This window comes from Manacus candei, unplaced genomic scaffold (assembly GCF_025592945.1).
Source record: "Manacus candei isolate 608988 ecotype Guabito, Panama unplaced genomic scaffold, ASM2559294v1 h1tg000093l, whole genome shotgun sequence".
In the NCBI taxonomy this organism is placed as follows: domain Eukaryota; kingdom Metazoa; phylum Chordata; class Aves; order Passeriformes; family Pipridae; genus Manacus; species Manacus candei.
This window is the reverse complement of record NW_026138141.1, coordinates 1,304,462-1,325,502: the sequence shown is the minus strand read 5'-3', so window position 1 is coordinate 1,325,502 and position 21,041 is coordinate 1,304,462. Positions and strand designations below refer to the sequence as shown.

General features: G+C 38.5%; 1 protein-coding gene across 7 annotated transcripts in view; it reads right to left on the bottom strand.

The window, feature by feature from the left end:
• Positions 1–12,903: 12,903 nt before the first annotated feature.
• Positions 12,904–21,041, bottom strand: part of NFIB (nuclear factor I B) — a 169,296-nt gene continuing 161,158 nt past the window's right edge. For all 7 annotated transcript variants that reach the window (XM_051768207.1, XM_051768208.1, XM_051768210.1 and 4 more), the window contains one exon: positions 12,904–19,551. In XM_051768207.1, the coding sequence (XP_051624167.1) occupies positions 19,422–19,551 (130 nt within the window). In that variant the 3' untranslated portion in view covers positions 12,904–19,421. The remainder of the gene's footprint in view (positions 19,552–21,041) is intronic.

Here is a 21,041-nt window from a genome sequence, read left to right as displayed (position 1 = left end):
TGCATGTTTGTTAAAGCCGGATGCTTTGCTGGCTGCTCAGATTTGACAAATATTGCAATGATAATGACCACTGTATAACAGTAATTTTATCTCACAGAGCAATTCATAATCTTTTCCCATGTCATTGTGCGCAGAGGCACAATGTATGCGCTTTCTAAAACAGAAATGTTTCTGTAAGTGTTTAGTGTGTGCTTTTATTGATTGGCTGCTATGTGTTCCTGTGGCTTAATGCATCTGTTTATGCCCCATTTGCTATGGCAAGTTTTGTCTGACAGAAAAAGCATTTTGATTCTTGAATTATTAATAGACAGATCAGAACTGTGATTGAACAAGAGCCATTCAAACTGAAGTTTGAGTGAATTTAATGTTTTGGTTTAACATAATTAATAAAACAGCAAGTTATCCTCTTGAGTGTTCAAAATTGCTCTGTTTTCAGTGGTAACAGTATTTTTCAAGTCTTCAGGGGACTCAGGAATATTTTCAGCAAAAGAAGATAGAAAAATACCATTATTGTTACAGGTTGCATTTGCTCAGCTCATTGTAGTATTTTGCTACATTGGCTTTTGTAAATATGTTAATCCCATAATAACACTGTCAGTGCTCTAAAGGTGTTATTACTGTGAGACCAGCAAAAGTGTTATTCTTACTTTCTGTCTCTCTAGCGTTGCATTTCTATAGTCTGCTCCCACTCTGAATCTGAATTTCCTTCTGCTCTAAAAAAGTTTTCAAATGCATTGTATTTGAACCCCTACCTGTCCACGAATTGCAACATAGGATTGTACAATTTTATAAGGCCCAGCAAAAAGAAATAAAGCATTTTAGTTTTTCTAAAATGCAATCTTGAGACTATATCTCTGTCATGAGGCAGAACATCCTAAATCCCACCCAAGAAACATTTTGTGCTTTCTTCACAGGAAAAAATGGTTTGTTATTTTTCAAAATACTATGAATCTATAAAATAATAATTTATTTTTTCTTATTCTATTTAAGTATGCAATACCACAAGATTTGAGTATCTCATGACATAAGAATTAACACAATGAGCAGGCATGTTTGGGAATGTTATCTGAGGAAAGGTCTGGGTGATCTTCAGTCTGATTTTGGAGTCCCAGATCCTGAAATACCTGTCAGTACTCCAGCTGATGTAAAAAATTTGGGCATACCAAAAGAATGAGAAACAGGAGGTTATGTTTGTTGCATCATTTTTTTTTCCTTCTTCAGGTGTAGAGCTGCAGCAAACCTCTGTTTGTCTCCCTTCTCTCCAAAATGATTGTTGTGGGAACGGGAAAAAATGCATGGCTTCTGGCATCCTCATATTCTGTACTGGACAGTTAGTCTTATAAGTTTGATTTGTATGCCATCTCCACCTCCTTGCAACCACATACCAACCTGCTTTTATGGGTGGAAAGCTTAAAATAATTTTGAAAAAGCATTAATCTTAGCTAGTCCCTGCACAGTTTATGCTGAACAGAGGCTCACACTTTTTTTCCTAATCCCTGGAAAAGTGTGAATATGTAGTGAGAGCCCCTGGCAGGCTGGGCTGATCTTCAACTCACTACACACAGAGAGAACTGTAATTGATCTTATTCTCTGTGATATTAAAACATGTGTAGCCATTAGAACTCATGCTGTTGGATAGAGCTTAAAAGAGGAAAAAAGTTCATTTATTCCTTTATCCCTAGAAGTAAAAAAGAACCCATCTCTTTCATGCCAACCAGAATGTGTGAGGCAACTGATTTGCTCAGATGGCACATAGTCTTCATTTCTCTGTCATAAATCAGTCAGAAGACTTGCTGCTCCCTTTTCCTTCAAAGTGGCTTACTTGCACAGCTGCACTAATGTCTGTCTCCGCTGTTCCACTTCATGAAGTGACTGGGATATTTTCTCTCACTGCTACTGAGCTAGAGTCTTTCCAAGGGAAACTGTCATGCATCTTGTTTTGGAAGTTAACAGTAGAGGAGTTATTTACTGTCCTTACACAAGCAATCCCACAGCCATGGGCTGGCTCTTAGCCCTCTGCTTCAGCCAGCTTCACCACAGTGTGTTTCAGACTCCTGATGATAAAGAGGTCCTGGTTACAAGTCTTGGATACTCTTCCTGTATTAGCCCATACCCCATGAGTTGAATCAAGGTCTGAACTAAGTTAAATGAGGTTATCTAAGCATATGAAGTATGTTCCAACGTTGCAGTTCAGTTAGAACTTGTTTGCCAGCGTTTCTCCACTTCTTTAGCAGTCTTTCCAAGTTTCAAAAACTTGGAAAACAAAACCTAGAAGACTATAAAATAAGCATCATTCTTGTAGTAGTTTTACCTCAAAGAAAAGGACATTCTTGCAAATCCCCCAAGCAAACTGGACCTTGCAAGAGTACTAGGTAAAAATCTTGCTCAATGGTGGTAAATACAAATATTTTTCTGCATTGAAATAATGCTCCCAAAATGTATGCCCCTTCCAAGTACAACCATTGATTTCATCACTTCCTCCACGACTTCATTCAAGGAAATAATTTCTCATCAAAAACAAAGTTGCCACTAGTAGAAGGAATTTGGCGTAAGCTGTTCTGCAAAGTAACATTAACTGTGGCAACAAAAATTTTTCTCTTTTTTTTGCAACACAGGGTACAGCTACACATCCTCTAATCCTAAGAGTAGATCAGATGGGCGGAAGTAACAAGGATATTGTACTGGGTGTAGGTGTCAAGACCTTGGTATGGGTTTGCCTCTGTGGAAGAGTTTGGTGTGCCCAGTGCTAGACACAGAGAGCTCCAACACATCCACAGGGCACAACTGAACCCATCAGCCAGGCTGGTGATGTCTTGTGGAAAATGTATTCAAGAATGAGCAAAAAACACTGCACAGGCAGTGAGAAATGAGGAAAAAATTCTCAGGAATGGACAGACCTGTAAACACTAATATCAGAGAAGGAGATGGAAGAAGAGTTGGAGCAGACTGCAGTGGAGCAGTTATTTTCCTGGCTAGGAAAAAGGCATGAGGAGATATCTCATGGAGAGGAAAACAGCAGAGCAGGTATCCACACTGGTGGCCATGGAGGATCCCATGCCTATTTCTTGAAGGACTGCTGAGTTACCCACTCTGAAGCAGGGGAAGAGTGTGAGGATGAAGAAGCAGCAGAAATGGGTAGTTATGGACAGACTGTAACCCCCTATTCCTCATCTCCTGAGCTACTTGGGGAAGGGATAGGGCAGAGGATTTGGAATTAGAGAGTGAAGTTGCACCTTGCAAAAAGGTGAGGGTGGAGGGAAGATGTTTTAGTTTTTGTCTTTGTTTCTCATCCAACTCTATTTTTCACTGGAAATAAATCAAATTAATTTTGTACATGCCAATTATATTTTGCCTGTGAGGGTAATTTTTAAGTGACCTTCCTGTCTTCATCTCAATCCAACCGCTTTTTCATCCTCTTTTCTCCCCTCGGTCCTTTTGAAGATGAGGAGTGGGAGGGCACATGGGTAGGGGTTTTGCGGCCAGCCAAAGTCAACTCACCATGGACACAATAGGAGAAATTCTGGTTTCAAGAAAGATGAATCCCCAGCAAACACATCCAAAGAGTTCACCCACACAGGCTTCACCTGAAGTGTGAATAGTCTGATGGTGAAAGAAAAAACACTTTTTTCTTTTGAGAAAATTAAACCCAGGTAGAATTCAGGAAATACTTCTTTGCTCTTTCAGCAGACTGAAAAAAATCAAATTTTGTACAGCAAATCAAAATTGAAGATAAAAACTCATAGAGCCTCTCAAACAAAGATAAAGTCTTAAAACTAAACTTGGATAAAGTACAGACTTTATTTTGAAAGTGAAAGGTACAGTTCAATATCCATCAATCCATTTAAGAACTGAGAATTTTTTATTTGTACATAGAATTAAATGGTCTAGAAAGTAAACCTCCAAATAATTCCTGCTTCTACAACTTCTATCACAACCATGTTAGCCTATTTCTTTGTACTTTCCTATCAGTAAGTCAGTCCTCAGTAGTAACAGAGAAGGATAGCAGAAGGAATTAAAGCATTACATGTTCACTAACAGACATCAGCCAAAGGCACTAAGTAACACAGTATAGCACCAGTCTGGTTTGAAGTCCAATTATTTTCATCATCTCCATTTGATAATGGCCCTGTTTCACTGCAAGGAAAGTTCCTAACATATTTTGGCTCCTTCTTATTCTGAGTCCTATAAACCGTTACTTTCCTTAACATCCTTTGTTTCTCTATATCATTTTTGTCATATTACATATATCCTTGCTTGTACATTTTTTTAGCAGACAGCTCCACTTCCATACAAGAGTCAGATGAGATTTTTGCAAAGCTGTCTCATTCTTTGCAAGCATCCTGGGATTCATAGCTATTTAATAAATGGTTTCAATGGTTTTAAGAAATCAGAAGACTATACAGATATTCTCATTGCTTTCCATCCCACCGCCCCCTTTCCTCTTTCTTTTCTTCTGTTTGTTTTAGTGGTTCACTGTTCTTGCTGTTGTGTTTTGGGTTTCTTTTGAAACATAGCATTCAAATTTATCAGAGAAGACATGTCAGATCCTTTTGTTTCTGCTTGAGAGGATTGAAATCCTACAATTACTCATGAAAATGTTAAATTCAAAAAAAAGAAAAAATGTCTTGCAAGGTGATTGTAAAAGTAGTTGTCAGATTATAATTACATTTCTGGCTGTTTTGTGCTAGATTAGGTACTTGATGTCTAGGAGAAAAAGGCATGCCTAACCACCATAAATCTAACCTGAAGACAAGTATCTTCTGAGTGTTTCAGGTAACAAAACACAACAAATGAGGAGATGTACATTGTTGCAGCAACATGTTAGGCATGTTAATAGCAAGAGATCAGGCAGCACATGGCTCTAAGCACATCATCTGCACAAAATTATGATTTAGCAAATTCTGGACTCTCTGCTTTATACAAATCCCCTCACAATAAATGACATAGATGCTATGCAGAATGAAGAATGCCAGCAACTTGTTCAATATTGACTGAAGCCACCTCGTAACTATTTTCAGAAGATGTTTGGGTTTTCTGTTCTGTCCTTTCGACCTAGACAGCAACTTCCATCTAGGAGGTGGGTTCTTCATCTGCAGTTTTTGACAGAAAAACAATGGGAAAACATCAGGCAAGCCCAACACGAGCACTCCCCCTGCCATCCTTGATCTCTGAAAATGGCAAAACATGCCATCACCCAGCAGTATATACCTGCCCTTTATTGATAGCAGTTTCTATTGCCACCTTACAGTGTTTGCCTGCAGCCTTGCTCAGTAGGTCACTTCTGCTGCACTCTTGGAACAGCTGTTCAACTGCAACATACAACACCACTGTGTAGGATTGTTGTTTTAGTTTAAAGTTGATTCACATTTGCTTGTGAGCTGTCTTGCCATATAGATGTACATCTCTTCAGCTTTTTTATTCTGTCACTATCAATGAAGCCATGCTTTAGAGAAGGTTTTCATAAAACAGAGATATGGTAAAATAAGCAAAGGCTTTCACCCAGGTTCTGAATGTATAATCAAAATCAAAACAGAATCATGTTGATCATGCAAATTGTCTGAAGGCATGCCAACAATCAGGGAATTTGATAACACTTCCTCCAGATGAAGAATTATTTTTTGCCTATTGATATAATCAACATCATTGAAATAGTTGAAGATAAAGAAATAATTTATTACAGAAGGTAAAAAGAGTAAATGGATATAAAGTCAAAAAATCGTAAGTAAGCACTAAACTTTGGGAACTTAACAGATCTTTCAAGAAAACTTTGACTGTAGAGGAAGTGATTTTGATTCCTTCTTTCAAGATAGAAAGCTTCAGGTTGAAGAGTTTGAGATCCATCAGAACTCTTAATGAACTAAGTGACTTTCATGTAGAGAGAAAGAACTGATCATCTGAGGGAAAACCATCTGTGTTAGAAACCTACAAAATCTGATTCTTCCAAAAATTTGTATTGAGTTTGTAATAATAGTTTATTGCTTGTATTAATGTGAACACCTAGAAACCTCAAGGAAGCCTGGCGTCTTAGTTTCCCAGAAGCTAAACAAGTAGACCACAAAATTAAGTGCTGCTATCCTATTTGACCATCTAGAAACAAAGACATATGAAGGTTAAAATCTAACTATTCCAGTTTTCAGTCTCCATGGGCCTACATTTTGAAAATGATTGTTGGGAATCATGATTCAATAGACTGTGCTTGTGCTGAGAGTACTCACAGTTAAGCCGTTGGTGGCACATATAAAATCCTTCTAAAGTTGTCATGTAATTCGTTATTCTAAAATCACCAAAATAAATATGCTAAGTGCACAGTTGTGCATAAGTTCCACTGTTGGATGTCTCACTGATGGAAGACTCCCCAGAGGACCAGCATGGAGGAAAATAGGGAACAAGTGGTTGATGGTGAGGTGTGTGCTGGCTGCTTAAAGTCAGTCATTCCATTCTTCCCAAGGAGACCCAAAGGCACATGAGTCCTTGTGGCAGCTCAGGAAGCTGTGATTTAGTGCCAAACTCATCTGAAATTTTCTGCTTGCTACCAAATTATCTGTTTCTGTACTTTCAGTTCTAAACGACATACCTGCAAAAAATTGGATGAAAGGAAGCCGAGTCAAAAAAGTTTGTGCCAGATTGCAACCCAGGTCAATATGAACATCAGAACATCAGATTATTAAGAAGTCCTAAATTTTACCTGAAAATCAACCAGAAAGTTCAGTATGTCACTTTCAGAAAACAGTCTTGAAATTATACTGGTTTCAAGGGGTGTTTTTGTTTATGGAACAACATTAAAAGTTGTTAAGTCTGAGTGACCTTTATAATCTCCAGCAGTTGCTCTGTACTTTTCTAAGAACTATTGATAATGTTTGTGCATTGACTCATTCCCCTCAGGCAGACATTTTTACAGCCCATCTCTACACTGCAAAGGTGTCGTTAGTGTGCCTGACTAGTGGCACGCAAGAGCAACAGCAGAACACTTAAGTTTGGAGTCATTAGACAGGGCTGGACAGAGGCAGTCAGATTAAGCTCTTCCTTTAGACTGTTTTTAATATTTCTGCCTTTAATCTCCTATAGATTCTGTGGTACAGTAGCTAGGACCTACCACTGTGGTGCATACACCAGCAGCCACTGGCAAACCCTGTGCCAAGCACAGAGCAGAGTTTGGTTCTGAGTCAGGCTCCTGACCCCAGCTCACATCTCCAGGGTCTCTCAGCCTGGGGACTTGACTGAAGCACAGAGCCTCTGAGGCATTGCCCATCCAAGGGAACAGGGAGTGAATCCATCCCTGAAACTGCTTTAAGGTATAATTAACCTGAAACGTTCCCTTTCCATACCAATCCTTCCTTCACTTCTACAGCTTGTTCCCAATTCACTCTTTCACTCATCACTGTTAACCGCTAGACAACATTGTTCAGAATCATAATTTTGCCTTATACTATGCTCACCCTATAAGAATTTTCCCCTTGCTGGATATTTCCAGACAGGACACCCAAACACTGGATCTGTTGTTCCAGTCATGCCTAACAAAGCCCTACAGGAAAGTTTTATCTACCAGCATTTGTCAACCACCTTTGCAAAGACTTTGTCCCTTTCACCACAAGCCTGGAGCAAAAACATAGAAATGAAATTGTTTCTACTCACAGTCCTACAGTCACCTTGATTGTTTCTATAGGACAAAACACCCTAGACCCCAGTAAACACAGATATGGCTACCACAGACCCTCAGCTTGTGTTTATTTATTTCATCAATCACTATTAAAAACTGGAGTCAAGTGCAGCCAAGACAGAACACATACCTTCTATCTGAAGACCTAGCCAGTCCCACCTTCTTTTGGGACATCAGGTCAGTCAATCTCAAAGTTAGGCTGGAAAGGGACTCCTGACAATGTGGCACCCTGGTATAGCCACTCCTCAGAGAAGTGATGCCATTGAAGGTGAAAGAGAGGGCAGGCATGCCTATCATCTCTGCATGTGACCTTGGAGCACCCTTCTCCCTCGGCTGCTCCCCGAAATGGGAAGGGATCCTACTAGAGTTCCTGTTCACCCACTGTGAGCCACCACCCTCCCTAGGACAGAGTGATTCAACTCCACCACCTCTCATACTCAGGAGGAACAAGGAGGACACACGGCACAAGGGAAGCATTATCGGAACTGCTGCTTTGATTATTATAGGGCTGAGATAGTGGGGAATGGTAAATAAGGAGCCTGAGCAAACAAAGAAGAAGGGTAAAGGCAGGAAAGGGAAGGGTGTTCACTGACCATGCTGGAGAAGAGCCTTGTGAGCCCATAGGAAGACCGGGACAGGGCTGGCAGCAGGAGTTATGAAGCCAGCTGTGGGTCTGGATATGTCAGCCGTCTGTCTTTTCAGTCCCTAGCACCCTGTGAACATAGAGTTTTGATGTCTCACAGTGGGATGCTATGCCCACCCAAATTTCTTCCCTGAGCACAGGATAAGACTCTTTCTTTTTCCTTACCCTAGTATCATCCTCCTGGAACTCTCCACACAATATCAAAATGCAAAGTGAATGAACTTGTAATTTTATAAGATAGCAAGTGTTTCTGATCTTCACCTTGTTCCTTGCATGAAACATCACAGGCCTGAATACAAGGGTTAGACACCTAAAACCTGCTTGGAAGGGGTCTCTCTTGCCTCCTTAAAAGCATAATGGTGCAACAAGAAAACTAATTACTAAAACGCCACCACTGTACCATTCCCTTTATCATCCCTATCCACTACTTTAACAGAAGTGTTCCAAGGACCCTCAGGGTTTCTTATGACCACAGATTGAAAGCCACTAACCTAGAGAAACACATCATCCATAGCATGTGCTGTCAAGCTTCCTATTGATACACTAGTCGAGGCTTGCCAGCACCCATGGCTCTTGCTGCCGTATGCTCCTGAGTGGAGTGATCCTGGTGGCTGTAATGGCACAGTCATCCTTGTGTGATGGTAGCATAACATGTCCAGAAGGTACTAAGCAAAGAAGGTCTAACAGGTGACCATCTGATTACAGCTACGTTTGCATGATCTGCTTAAGTCACTTTCACATCCCCTAAAGTGCCTTAACTGATAGTCAGTCCACCATTAATATTTCTAACTTGTGCAAGTTCTGAGTCTTAGAAGCATCATGTTATATCAGGTTTATTTTCTTATAATTAGGTGTATTTTATCGGTATTGTAGTACGTGTCCTCCTGTCCTGTTCAAAACCAAAACACGCTAGTGCACATTGATGTATTAGATACAAAGTAGTAAATTCTTGTATTTTAAAAGGAGGGAGTGAGGGCAGGAGAACATCAACCTACCTTAAAAAAAACCAAAAAAAACCAAAAAAACAAAACCAAAAACCCAACCAAACAAACAAAAACCCCAAACCAAAACAAACCCAAAAAAACAGTAAACCAAAACCTTATCTTCGTATTCTTGTTTCCATGAAACAGAAAAATATACTCAACTTCTAATGGGTTTCACAGATCCAATTTTTCTGATCTGTGAAACAAATCCACTGTAAGTAACTGTGACAGTACTTCAGCAGAAAAATACACTGAGGGAAACATTTCAATCGCAAATAATTTGCGAGAGAGGTGGTTTAAAATCAGAATTATGTCTGAAAAGTGTTTAAGTACTAAAGCCCCCACTTATCCTTGGGTGACCTCATCGCATTTAGTGGCATTTCAGCATTCTAACTGGGGGCACCATTTTTTTCTTGAAACATCAGCAATTATCTGATCAGAGTTTTCAAAAATTGAACAGACAGCTGCTTACAATTGATATAGTGCCAGCTTTACAGTGCTGCAGATCTTGACTTGTCAGTTATGAGGAGATACATCTTTTATCCCTGCCTCAGGCCTGTTGCGTATCAGTTTGTTGCTTGTCTGCCCACAGCAATGTGTGCTGGTTTTGGCAACTGCAATGCATCTAAATATAGTCAATGGAGACCATTGTTTTAGTAGTGAGTATCAGCTTAGCAAGCAGAAATAGTTCGAACACCTCTGTCCATCCTAAGGCACTTGCCTCAGGGGAAAAAAAAAAAGCACATTAAGACCTGGAAATACATGTTCACCTAAATTAAGGTTCCTTACCAGAAATATGGACGGTTTTTAATAATCTTTGTTAAAGACCAGTTGCAGGATTTCAGAGGGACTTGCATCTGAGGGACTGAGGTTGCATCAGTCAGCCTTCCAGAGGAGCTGGTGCCCTCTCCACCCCCTGCTCCTTTTTCTTTTTTTTAAGTAGCAGGTTCTGTTTAGGTACTTGCCCACTGCAACTTATATCAAGCTTGATATAAAGGACTGGTGGTTTTCTCATCAGTTCCCACATGTTTTTTTAAGCTTTGCATTTTACAAGCAATGTCCAGTAATTTCGTTCATTCTTTTTCTGGAGAACATGATGATACTCTCGACAGAGTAAGAAAAGAGGACCAGGGTACTATACAATGGTGAATGTCATAAAAGTTAAATCAAGTTCAAGACATACTTGAATCCTTGCACATCTTTGGACAGACCTTTACAGCTCTCAGCATCTCAGTCAATCAACTTTTGTGGGTAAAGGCCTTGAAAACAGTGGCTGATCTCATGCCAATAAGGACCTTAAAGAAACTATCAGAGGACGCTCTAAAGATATATTTGGCAGGCAGAAGTAGGATAGCTCTTCTAAGGAAGATCTTGGTGAGGTCCTGCTTACATCTGACAATGTCAACAGACTTCTCTCTGTCATTAGTCTCAGTTCTGCCATTTCTGAGGGTGACATATACAACCTATCTATAAAACAATCCTGTAGTTACCTTACCAGAAAGACTTTAGGCTGCTGCTTTTTTAAGTGGAGATGTGACAAAGCACATGAAAGTCACCTGAAAAACAGAAGTGAGCCTTTTTTTCCCTCCAACAAAAGGCAGACAAAATTTGGTTCAGTCTTGAGCATTCAATAACCTTCTTGTGTTCAGATAGCCCTGGCTGTGACTCAGATACTGGTAGTTAAACACTCCCAAGGGTCCTCTAGCACTCAGTCCCATCACCCTAAAGAAACAGATGCCCCTGGGCCCAGGCTTACAAGGAAGAGGCCAAGTCTATGTTTCTTTTCAGCTTTATCCGAAAAAACAGAAGCTGATTGAGCAACAGGTATAATATAAAAATTCAGATGAGTAACCAGAATAAAAATTAAAATAAAACTCAAAAAGAAACCCAGACATGGAAAAGACAATTTAAGAACTTCATTTAATTACTTAAGCAGCAAGCAGCACTGCACGTTTCTACCTTGTTGCTTGTGCATGTGTTTCAATCTGGTGTCAAGATTTATGTCACTTTTCAATTATAACGTTTAGGCTCATGGGAAAATAAACAAAAAACCACTGCAACTGAAATTTTAAAAAGCGTTCGCCCATTTCTTCTCAAAAATCTAGCAAATGGGAGAGCAGAAAGGCCTGATCCAGGACCTTTCAACCCCCTTGGGCTTGTCCTCACCCTGAAGTTGCAAGTCATGGTCTTTGCATTCTCTTCTTCCTGCCACTTCTATCTTAGTGTTCTTGGGCACTGCATTGTGTACCTTGAGCATAGCATTGCAGCCCTGGCTGTGGCACTGGCCCTGTGAATAGATGCAGGCAGCTGCCAGTCTCTGTCCTGAACTATTCGCATCAGTGCTACTGTGCAGCTGGCTCATGGAGTGGGGCATGCATGGAACGGGGGATCAAAGTCATGTAAGATTGCTGCAGGATTCTAGTGAGTTGTATACAGCAGCAGGATGCTGAAGAGTGGTTGGAAAAGTAGGGCATTTTCTTATCAGAAAGGGGAGGTAGGATTGAATTTAATTGTCTCTGGATTATGCAGGAAAGTTTTATGGTTTGGAGCTTTAGGCATGGAACCTGAAATCCTCAATATAGTTTTCAAATCATGTCCAAATGACATCATTCAAGGAAATTCTAGCAGGGCAAATTGTTTGAATTTCCTAAATTTTCATGCCTGGCAATTTGTTTTGGAGACACACATGTACAACAAAGGGCCTTTCACAGAAAAAATAGTACATTTAATAAACAAATTGTCTTCGTGTAAAGAAACCAGTAGGGAAAAATATTAAACCATTTTCCATTTTTCTTACTACTAGTCGAAACTGGATAAATCTTATGCTCTAGAAACTGCAGAATATTTTTGTCTAAGTAGATGGAGAGTTGTTTAGTAGATGAAGAGTTGTTTAGCTTCACTGTGGGACAAAATTTGATGATATATATAATCCAGTTTAAGTCCTTACATTGTGATCCCACCAGTCTCTTCTTCACCGTGTTCATTTCACTTACTCTCTGTTGCTACTGCTTTACAGAATCCTAACAGCCTAAGCAGAATACTATCTATTTTGAGAACATGAGCTGAATGAAACATCCCATATATACACCTAATTCACACTTATGAAAAATAATTCTTCTTTTGTAGAGTTGAAGGATCTTTAGCTGAAACAAAGTTTCCTGGATTCAGAAAGAATTTTGGGAAGATTGGATCTTACCATCTTTATTCAATTAAAATGCTATCATGAAGGCCGTTAAGAAATCAAAGATTGACTGTCTCACAAATCAATGACATTAAAAGAAAACAGAAGTTTCCTGGCCTTTCGCTGTCATGATGAATCTTACATCATATTCAGGTCACCTGTGTAATTACTAGGGTTGGTAAAACATAATGATGAAAACTAAACATAAAATTTAAATTGAGCCAATTATCTGACTGTATCTCCTTTTCTTCTCGTTCTCCTCTGCTTCCAGTGTAACCACTAAGCCAAAATGTGTGCAAACAAATATGTTAAATCTAAACTTAGTATACACAGAACTCTCTAAGTTGTACCATGCTATCAGGGTACAAGTTTTCACATTAGTTTCTAAGATATTACTAATTATGACTCTTAGAGGCAGAAAAGAAAACATAAGACCAGAGTCTGTAGCATAGCTCATTTTTATTGTTTAAACAGTTTTTGCATAGGAAATATATCCGCTTCCAGTAATTGACTGCAGTATGAGCAGCTGCTAGCAGTGTAGGCTGGATATAACAGTAACAATCACATTAAGTCAAGCTTGATTTACACCAGTTTAAAACTTGTGGCAGTTGAGTTCATTTGTAACCTAAAAAAAAAAGTACCAAAAAGAACATTATTATCCTCCAACCAGGCACAATAAAAACCTTTGTTAACACTCAGGCTAAAAGCAGTTTTGATGCCAGAGGGCCCTAATTCCAAAATTAAGTAGCTGTACTGTAATACATCCTACTAGTGAAGGTTCATTACACAAAGACTGTGCATGCACCGTCTTTTTAATTAAAATGTAACCTTCAGGATTTATGGCCTCCAGTATGGGGAAAAATGCCAAAAGTTTTAAAATGGATCAACCCTGGTATGTAGCTAGCAAGCAATAACTGACTACTTGTCACCTACAGTTGTACTAAATGTATCTAAAGAAACACACAGCCCTACAAAAGTTGTTCTCAGAGAAATATCATTGAGATGGGGTGCCTCTTCCCAGCTTACTAAAAGTTCTATATGATATAAGCACAAATTAACAGCTTAATGAAGACATCTAATGCAGCTCTTGAGAAGCCTATGCCTGGGATTAAGGAACCCCTCACATTCTACAATGTTGTAGAGATTATTTTTGAAGAAAATGTTATCTGAAACATATTTACAGCTGAACTCAACAGAGACTGTGAAATTGAACAGGCACTGCTCATTTGTTTGAGTTTTTTGGTAAACATTTTGCTGGTTTTTGTTTCTTTCTCATTTTGCATCAACTTCTATCAGTCCATGCAACTTCAATGCCCTCAATGAAGAATGCATAATAAGCCATACTTCTTAAAAAACTTCCTTCTGCATATAGAGATACATTTGCCACATCAGTCCCTGTAGCACAGTTTTCAAAACGATTCTGTCAAAAATACAGTAATACAAAGACTGGCTTTAGTGTCACTAGCTCACACTGCTCTCCATTTATTTAGGCCACCTTTTGTTTTACTGTTACCGTATCATGCAATGAAAGTATCAAAGGCTTATTCTAGTATATCATGATGCTAGTGGCACTGAAGCCCTTTTTACAAATTCAACATACATCTGAATTGCAACACACAGATATTTCTAAAGAGTACTAACTAGTGAACCCTTTTATCATAAAAAACAAACAAACAAACAAACAAACAACTACTTACAACCATTGAAGAAAAAATTGCAACAAAAAAATGTAAAAATTGACCGTCTCCAACTTGTCCCCTTTACTACTGACAACGTGACCAACAGAGCTGTGGCATGGAAACAGTACAAAGAGTTGTCATGGCAATAAGTTTGGCTGATGCAAAGGTCACTGTGCAGGGTTAAAGGGCAAAATAAGTGGTCCATGTTATCCTCCAACTGCAGTGCTCCACCACACTCACATAATTCTGAAAAATTAGAAAAACTGGGGAACTAGCAGAAAGTGCAAATAAGAAGGAGGCAGTTTTCAGCTCCTTCAGCATGGAGTAGAACATTCAGCTTTGAGCTTTTCCTGTTTAACTTTATTAGCTGGCATATGATTTTACTCTCTCTTTTTTTTTTTTTCTTAAGCTTTCTATAGAAACCCAATAAAAAAATCCAGGAGCATGCAGCTGGTTAATGTTAACAAAAGACCTTGACAGGATCATGTAAACCATAGAGGATGTCATGCTTGGGGCCTTACTGCCAGCAACATTAGAGAGTTTTTTTATTGAAAGTGAAAACTGTACACTGAATATGGGATAACTTTCTGCAGCCTTCATAATCTCACACAGTACACATAATTTAAATTTAGGTACAGAACACACTCCGGTGTCACAGATGTCCTTGTGCAATCTCTTTCATTAAGTCCTTATGAAGCTACAAGTTGCAAATCCAAAATTCTGCTCCCTGAGGACACAGTTGTGTGAGACTTAAGTACTGTTTTAGTTCTCTGCCTATCCTGAATTGCTCTGTGAACCTAATCTTAAATACCATCATGTAACAATCACAAAACTTTTGCTAAAGGCCATATATACTAATAAAAAGACAGTGGTGCTTCCAACATTTTGAAATGCTCTGAAAACCAACTTTTCCAATACTAAATACAACAAAATAACCTTCATAAAATATAACTTTTCTCCATTTACATTTTTAAAGGATTAGTAACCCACGCTTTTCAAGCACAGGAATCTGCGAAATAACTCCTAACATGGACAGATTTTTTTTTTTAATACATAAATTAAGAAACTGGAGAGTTTTAACCCAAGTCCAGTTTCCAAACAAAGAATATTTTTGTTTAAAAATGGAAACACATTTCCATTATAATTGTTAAAAAGTTAGCTTTACAAACAAGGGTATTTTAATTAAAAAAAAATCCTTAACAAAACTATACAGTGTACAAATTACTGTCTACAAGGTAGGCGGTTCATTCAGAAGATCCTCCTTTCTTCTTGCTACTTGCAGCTTCACAAGCTCATTCACATATTTTCAATGGAGCTGCCCACCTGAACATCACCCCACAACTATATTGCTATAATTAATATTTTTGCCATGTCTTTATGTACAGTCTCCTTCACTGCCTTTTTTTTTTTCCTTAGTCAAGCCTCAAGCGTTCATGTCACTCCAGGGGAAACACACTTCAGTGGCACAGCCATGAGGCCAGGGCTGCAAAGCAACTTAATAAAGGCAGAACAGTGCACATAGAACGGGGTGGCTCAATTTAGTCAGAATACACTTCCTGGTGAAGGAGGAGGCCAGAGACTGGATTTGAGTTCTCAATCATCTTAATCTTTTGACTGCTGAGCTCAAAAAAAACCAAACCAAAACAAAACAACCAACAAAACCAACCTATAATAAATGAAAAGTTCATTATCTTCCAAACAGGCTTTTCTATTAGAGAGGCAGGTGTCGAAAACCCACAGTTGCTGAACAATCTCATTTATTCACATGGAAGGAAAGAGTTTACTTTTTAAAAAATTGCATCTGTAAGCTCAGCTTTTTTTGCATATAGGTGGTCAGAGATTAAAAAAAGGCTCTGTTAAGGACATCCATCTTCCTACAAGGGCAATCATCGTTTTGGCTATTGCATGTTGAAGCCTGAATTTGTTCCAATTTTCTCCCAAAGTGCTACTGAAAGCACATTCTTGGTAATAATCAAGAATGTCGCCCTAGCACACCTTTCTGCTTCCAAACTGTTCTGCATCAGTGACATGTGTAAAGGACAACACATAATTTATTTCACCAGGCCAGAGCCTATGATGCACTCCGGTTGGGCCTAGCATACTTTGTCACATGTTTAGCAAACAATTGATCTACCATGGGGCTCAGAAAAAGAACAACACAATTTTACCTTTTTTTTCTTTTCTTTTTCTTTTTTTTGTGTCTTATATTTTTCTTCAGTTTAGCTAAATCTCAAAGATTTATTTCTTTACAAATCCTGTCTCTTTAGCCATTCAGGCCCTGCCTACACGTCTCCTCCTGGAGACATGGGGTTGTGCCACCACCACGGCTCTTAAGCACCATGGACTGGCTGAAGTCAGAAGCGACTAATGGTGGTGTGCCCCTGACCAGTACTCACAGGGGTGGCTGAAGCTGGAGCTGCACCTCTGGGACTGCACCAGAGTAAGAAAACCTCCAAAAGGCAGAGACAACTGCAAAGGATGGATTTTCCTACCAGGGTATCTTATATCCACATCTATACACTCCTCTGCTTGCACCCTAATTAAAGGGTGTGCTTTAAAGAAAAATTCACCCTGTGTTAAGCCACACATTGCAAAGATCCCTGGTGTATAAGAGGTCTCCAGCAACAGGCCCATTACTGGTCTACCAAATGAGATTTTACTGGGAAAAGACCTTCATTTCCATCATAGTCTAATTCCTTGCATAAATTCCTTCTCCACTACAGCCTAGAACTCGCCACGTGATCTGCCGTATGAGAAGACTTTGCAAACCTCTGATGTAGCCCAAGCTGGCTGAAAGTTGTAATTCAGATGCTGTGAATTAAAAAACTTGGTGGAAGGACAGGGATGAAAATAATAATGTGAAGTAAAAAAAAATAAATTTTACCAGTCAAGCAGTCTAAGGGAGGCAAATTCTCTGCATAAACAACTCCAGAGTCAACTGGAGTCACTGGAACTATGCCAGCAAAGATTTTGGCCCTGTATTTGCATTTCCTAGATAAAGCAAGTGTCTTTGTCATTCTGAGCTAAAAGCATTTTCTAACATGCACTCTTTTGGGTGCAGTATCTGCCAGAATGGAAAATGCTTCACCTCACTGTGGGTCTTGACCTATTTCTCTGTCTGTCTCTCTTTCTCAAGAAAAAAACCCTTGAAGTAAAACAATTTCCTCAAGTCAAGTCTGCCTCCAACAGAATTCATTATTTATTTTTTAAATCCAGAAATGATTTCAGCTTGCACCCCAGGTGTGAAGTTAAAAAGAGGGAACCGATTTGAAAGTTTGTCACAGTAGGCAGAACAGTTGCTTTGCAGCCCTTGCCTGGCTAAGGGTGCACTGCTTCACAGCTACACTGTAAAGTGTTAAAAATCCTCCCCACCCACCCCAGAATATATATATATATGTATGTATAAAAAAAAATCCCCTGTCCACCTCTCAGTACAGAAAAGGACCTCATCACACTGCAAAAATAGCAGTACCCACTTTGGTCAATTAAAACAAACAAAAAAAGCATACAGTATTCCTTTTTTTTTTTTTTTTTAAATCTGTGTACTTACCTATAATAACCAATACAGCTAAAAGCACTACCTACATAGGCAAAACTTGGTATTGCATAATTCGTATAAATTTGTATCCCCTCCCCCCAATATTAATTGGAAGATGAAAAACATGAAAGGTTAATAGAAAAAACACCAAAATACTGAAAATATTGCTGGTCGATTACAATTCTTAAGCGGCAACTATACACAGCCATGATATGCTTTATAAATGTGAGATAAAGGTATAACTGTCTAAAAAATCCATGATGTCACACATTTTTCGCATCTGGAATACAAAATATTTTGTCATAAAAATGGTAAAGATTTAAAATTATAATAAATGCAGCAAAACAAGTGTAGTGATGTCAATTTTTTTGTAGTTTTTTCTTTTTTTGTTTTTTTCCATTTTTTAGATTTCAAGGCAAGGCACGTAATGTGGACATTATATCTTCGTGCAAATTAGGATAACTGGAAAGAGTATTTTAAATTTTTAAAGAGACATAGAGGCAAAATGTCTGCCCATGCACATTATATTTCTGTCAATATGTGAAAATTGTTGAACAAGGCTAACTTCTGAAAGCACCATGCAAGTTTACAGCACCCTGTAATTAGACTTACATTAAGAGTGCATTATTTAAATACAACATATCCCCATCCTGGTATTACCAGTTTGTAAACGGTAAGCTTTGCCCTTGTGACATGGATTTGCCTATGTCTTTGTCTCTATGATGTAGATTTTACTGAAAGATGTAAACCCTATGGGTTCTTGATGCAACAAGTAACTTTAAATAAATAAATCCTACCCCTCTGTGGAGGCAGCAGCTAAACCAACATAAGTGCTGTGTTTCCATTGATTTCTTTTTCTCAAGAACATGATTTGTCTTGATTTAATGCCTTTTAATGCCCTCAAAAATTGAGGGGAAAAGTAAGTTTGTTCAAAGTAATTTTTATTTCTATTTTTAATCCCCTCAATTTAGAGTCCAAGGGCTGAAGGACTTATAGTGATGACCCCTTAGATACGATTTTTAAATTGCACTTGCCTCTGTAAGTGTTTCTTTAGTGGGGAAAATGTCACTTTTTTCAGTTTCTTTTTTTGTTTTTACTGTTGCATGAGAAGATAACACTTTTACCTATGTAGAGGCATTTCTTTCATAGAGCCTGTGTGTTCATACTGATTGAAAACTTCAAACTGCATAACACACTATAAAAGGCTGAATTAAGGGCCAAAGTTTAATAAATCCATACTGATAACTAAAGGTTACAGAGCTTATTTTTAAAACATTTAGAAATCAGAGTGTTGAGAAAATGGCTGGCTCACAGCCCTTGTCCTCCTGCAGCTCTGCTGCTGCTGCCTAGCCTTTGTTTTGTGAGATAACCAGGAATAGTGATCTCATGCGTAAACAACAAGAATACTAAACCAATAGAACTAGCTTATCATGCAAATATTAAGGCATCTAGAAAGTCAGTTAAAATATATTGTCGGAGACAGAACATCTATTTCCCAGCGGACTTCATATAACAAAGGCTACTTAGCAGGAGCTGCATTCTACCCATCAGTGAAATATCATCGACCCTTTGTATCTCATTTCAGTTTCAACCATAAGGGAATTAGTGATTGTAAGAGCTGCATTTGCTGGTCTACTTTTTCTTCTTTCTTCTGTTTCTTTTCTCATCCTGTCTTCTTCTCTTTTTTCTTTTTTTTTTTTTTTTTTAATTTTGCTTTTAATTGTAATAATTTTTTTTCCCTCAGTTGCTTGTTTCTGCTTGAAGGAAAGGCTCTCCAATTATGTTCAAACCATAATTTGGGACATTTGTCGGCAGGATCGGTGTCCTATTTGATACTTGAAAAGGAACCAAGCTAGCCCAGGTACCAGGACTGTTGAAAAGGGGAAAGAGACAAGGAGAGAGAGAAAGAGAGAGAAAAAAACAAAACATAAAATTAATTTGACTCAGAGTTAAGCCAATATTCATTATTACTACAGAAAATATATTCATTATATCACTACTATAATGAAAAATATTCATTATAGCACTACTTAAAATAAAATTTGAAACCAAATTGTGAGTATTACTTGAGATTTTACTTCCCAGTTTTCTTTGTGAAAGTATGAGTTATTTGAAAGAAAAATAACTTTGTTGAACTCAGTTGCAAGTTGTAACACTCCTGTGTTACATTAGGTGGCCTGTCTATAAAAGCCCCCCAAAAATTTCAGACATAAATATATAGAGCAGACACAATTAAACCATACAAGTGACAATATATAGCACAACAGATGTTATTTAAGAGCTAGTGAAATACACTAGAGTGTACAGGTTTTTCTCTTTTCAAGAATGCTGTATAAAGATTCAGTTGTTCAGCTTCCTGTGCAAACCTTACCCTCTTACAACCCAGCAGTTTATCCCAGGTTGGGCCTCTCAGGTGTGCAGATCACCAAGAGAACAGAAGACTTTTAATATTCAAAAAAACAGAAAGAGATTTTTCCCTAAAAGTGTCAGAGTCTAAGGAACACCACCTAACACAGGACCCAATCATGCAAACACTTGCAGCCAAGGCTAGCCATCAGTCAAGGGTAGCAGTGAGTACCATAACTTTTTCAACAAACCTCTGAGAAATAAAATATTTTCAAAGACAATTCAATGACTTAAGGAACTTAAGTCATCATTTCAAAAGCACTCTGTCACTAAGGAGCTGAAGTCCCAATGGCACTGACAAGTTCAACAGGCACCAAGCAGAACAGGTACTGTCCCCAACACTATTTGCAAGATGGATACTCAGAGACAGGCCTCAGCTGCTGCTAATCCAGCACAGACCCTGAGCAGCCTTTTCCTTAGATGTGATTCTGGCAAATCAGAAATCCAACCCAAATAATCCTACACTATATGGTTCTACGACTTTAAAGAAAGTCTTGTCACATTTAATCAAAAATAAAACAGCATCTTTATGTCAGTAATCATTGCCAAAGAACTAACACCAAAACTGGACACAGAGCATGCAAACACATCCTTCCTCTGCATTTCACTTATCAAGTTTTTCTCCTCACTAGGTCTTTCCACAAACATAACTGCTTACTTGGAAATACATTCTGGGATTAGATTGATGAGTTTCATGATAACACATCTGAAGACTAAACCCTCTGATGGTGTTTTGCGGAGGATGCATGCTGGAAGTTTTCTTTCCTCTCTTCTTTGGTCCCCTTTTTGGACTGCTCTCTCCTGGATAAGCAGATGTACTTTTGTGGCAGTGGTGTAAAGAGTAAAACACACTCTTATTATCTATTTTAAATGTGTACAAAATAATACATTTTACCTGACAGACTTCTGTGGTCTTTTCAGTTGCTGCTGTATGAATATTAAAGAATGCAGTCA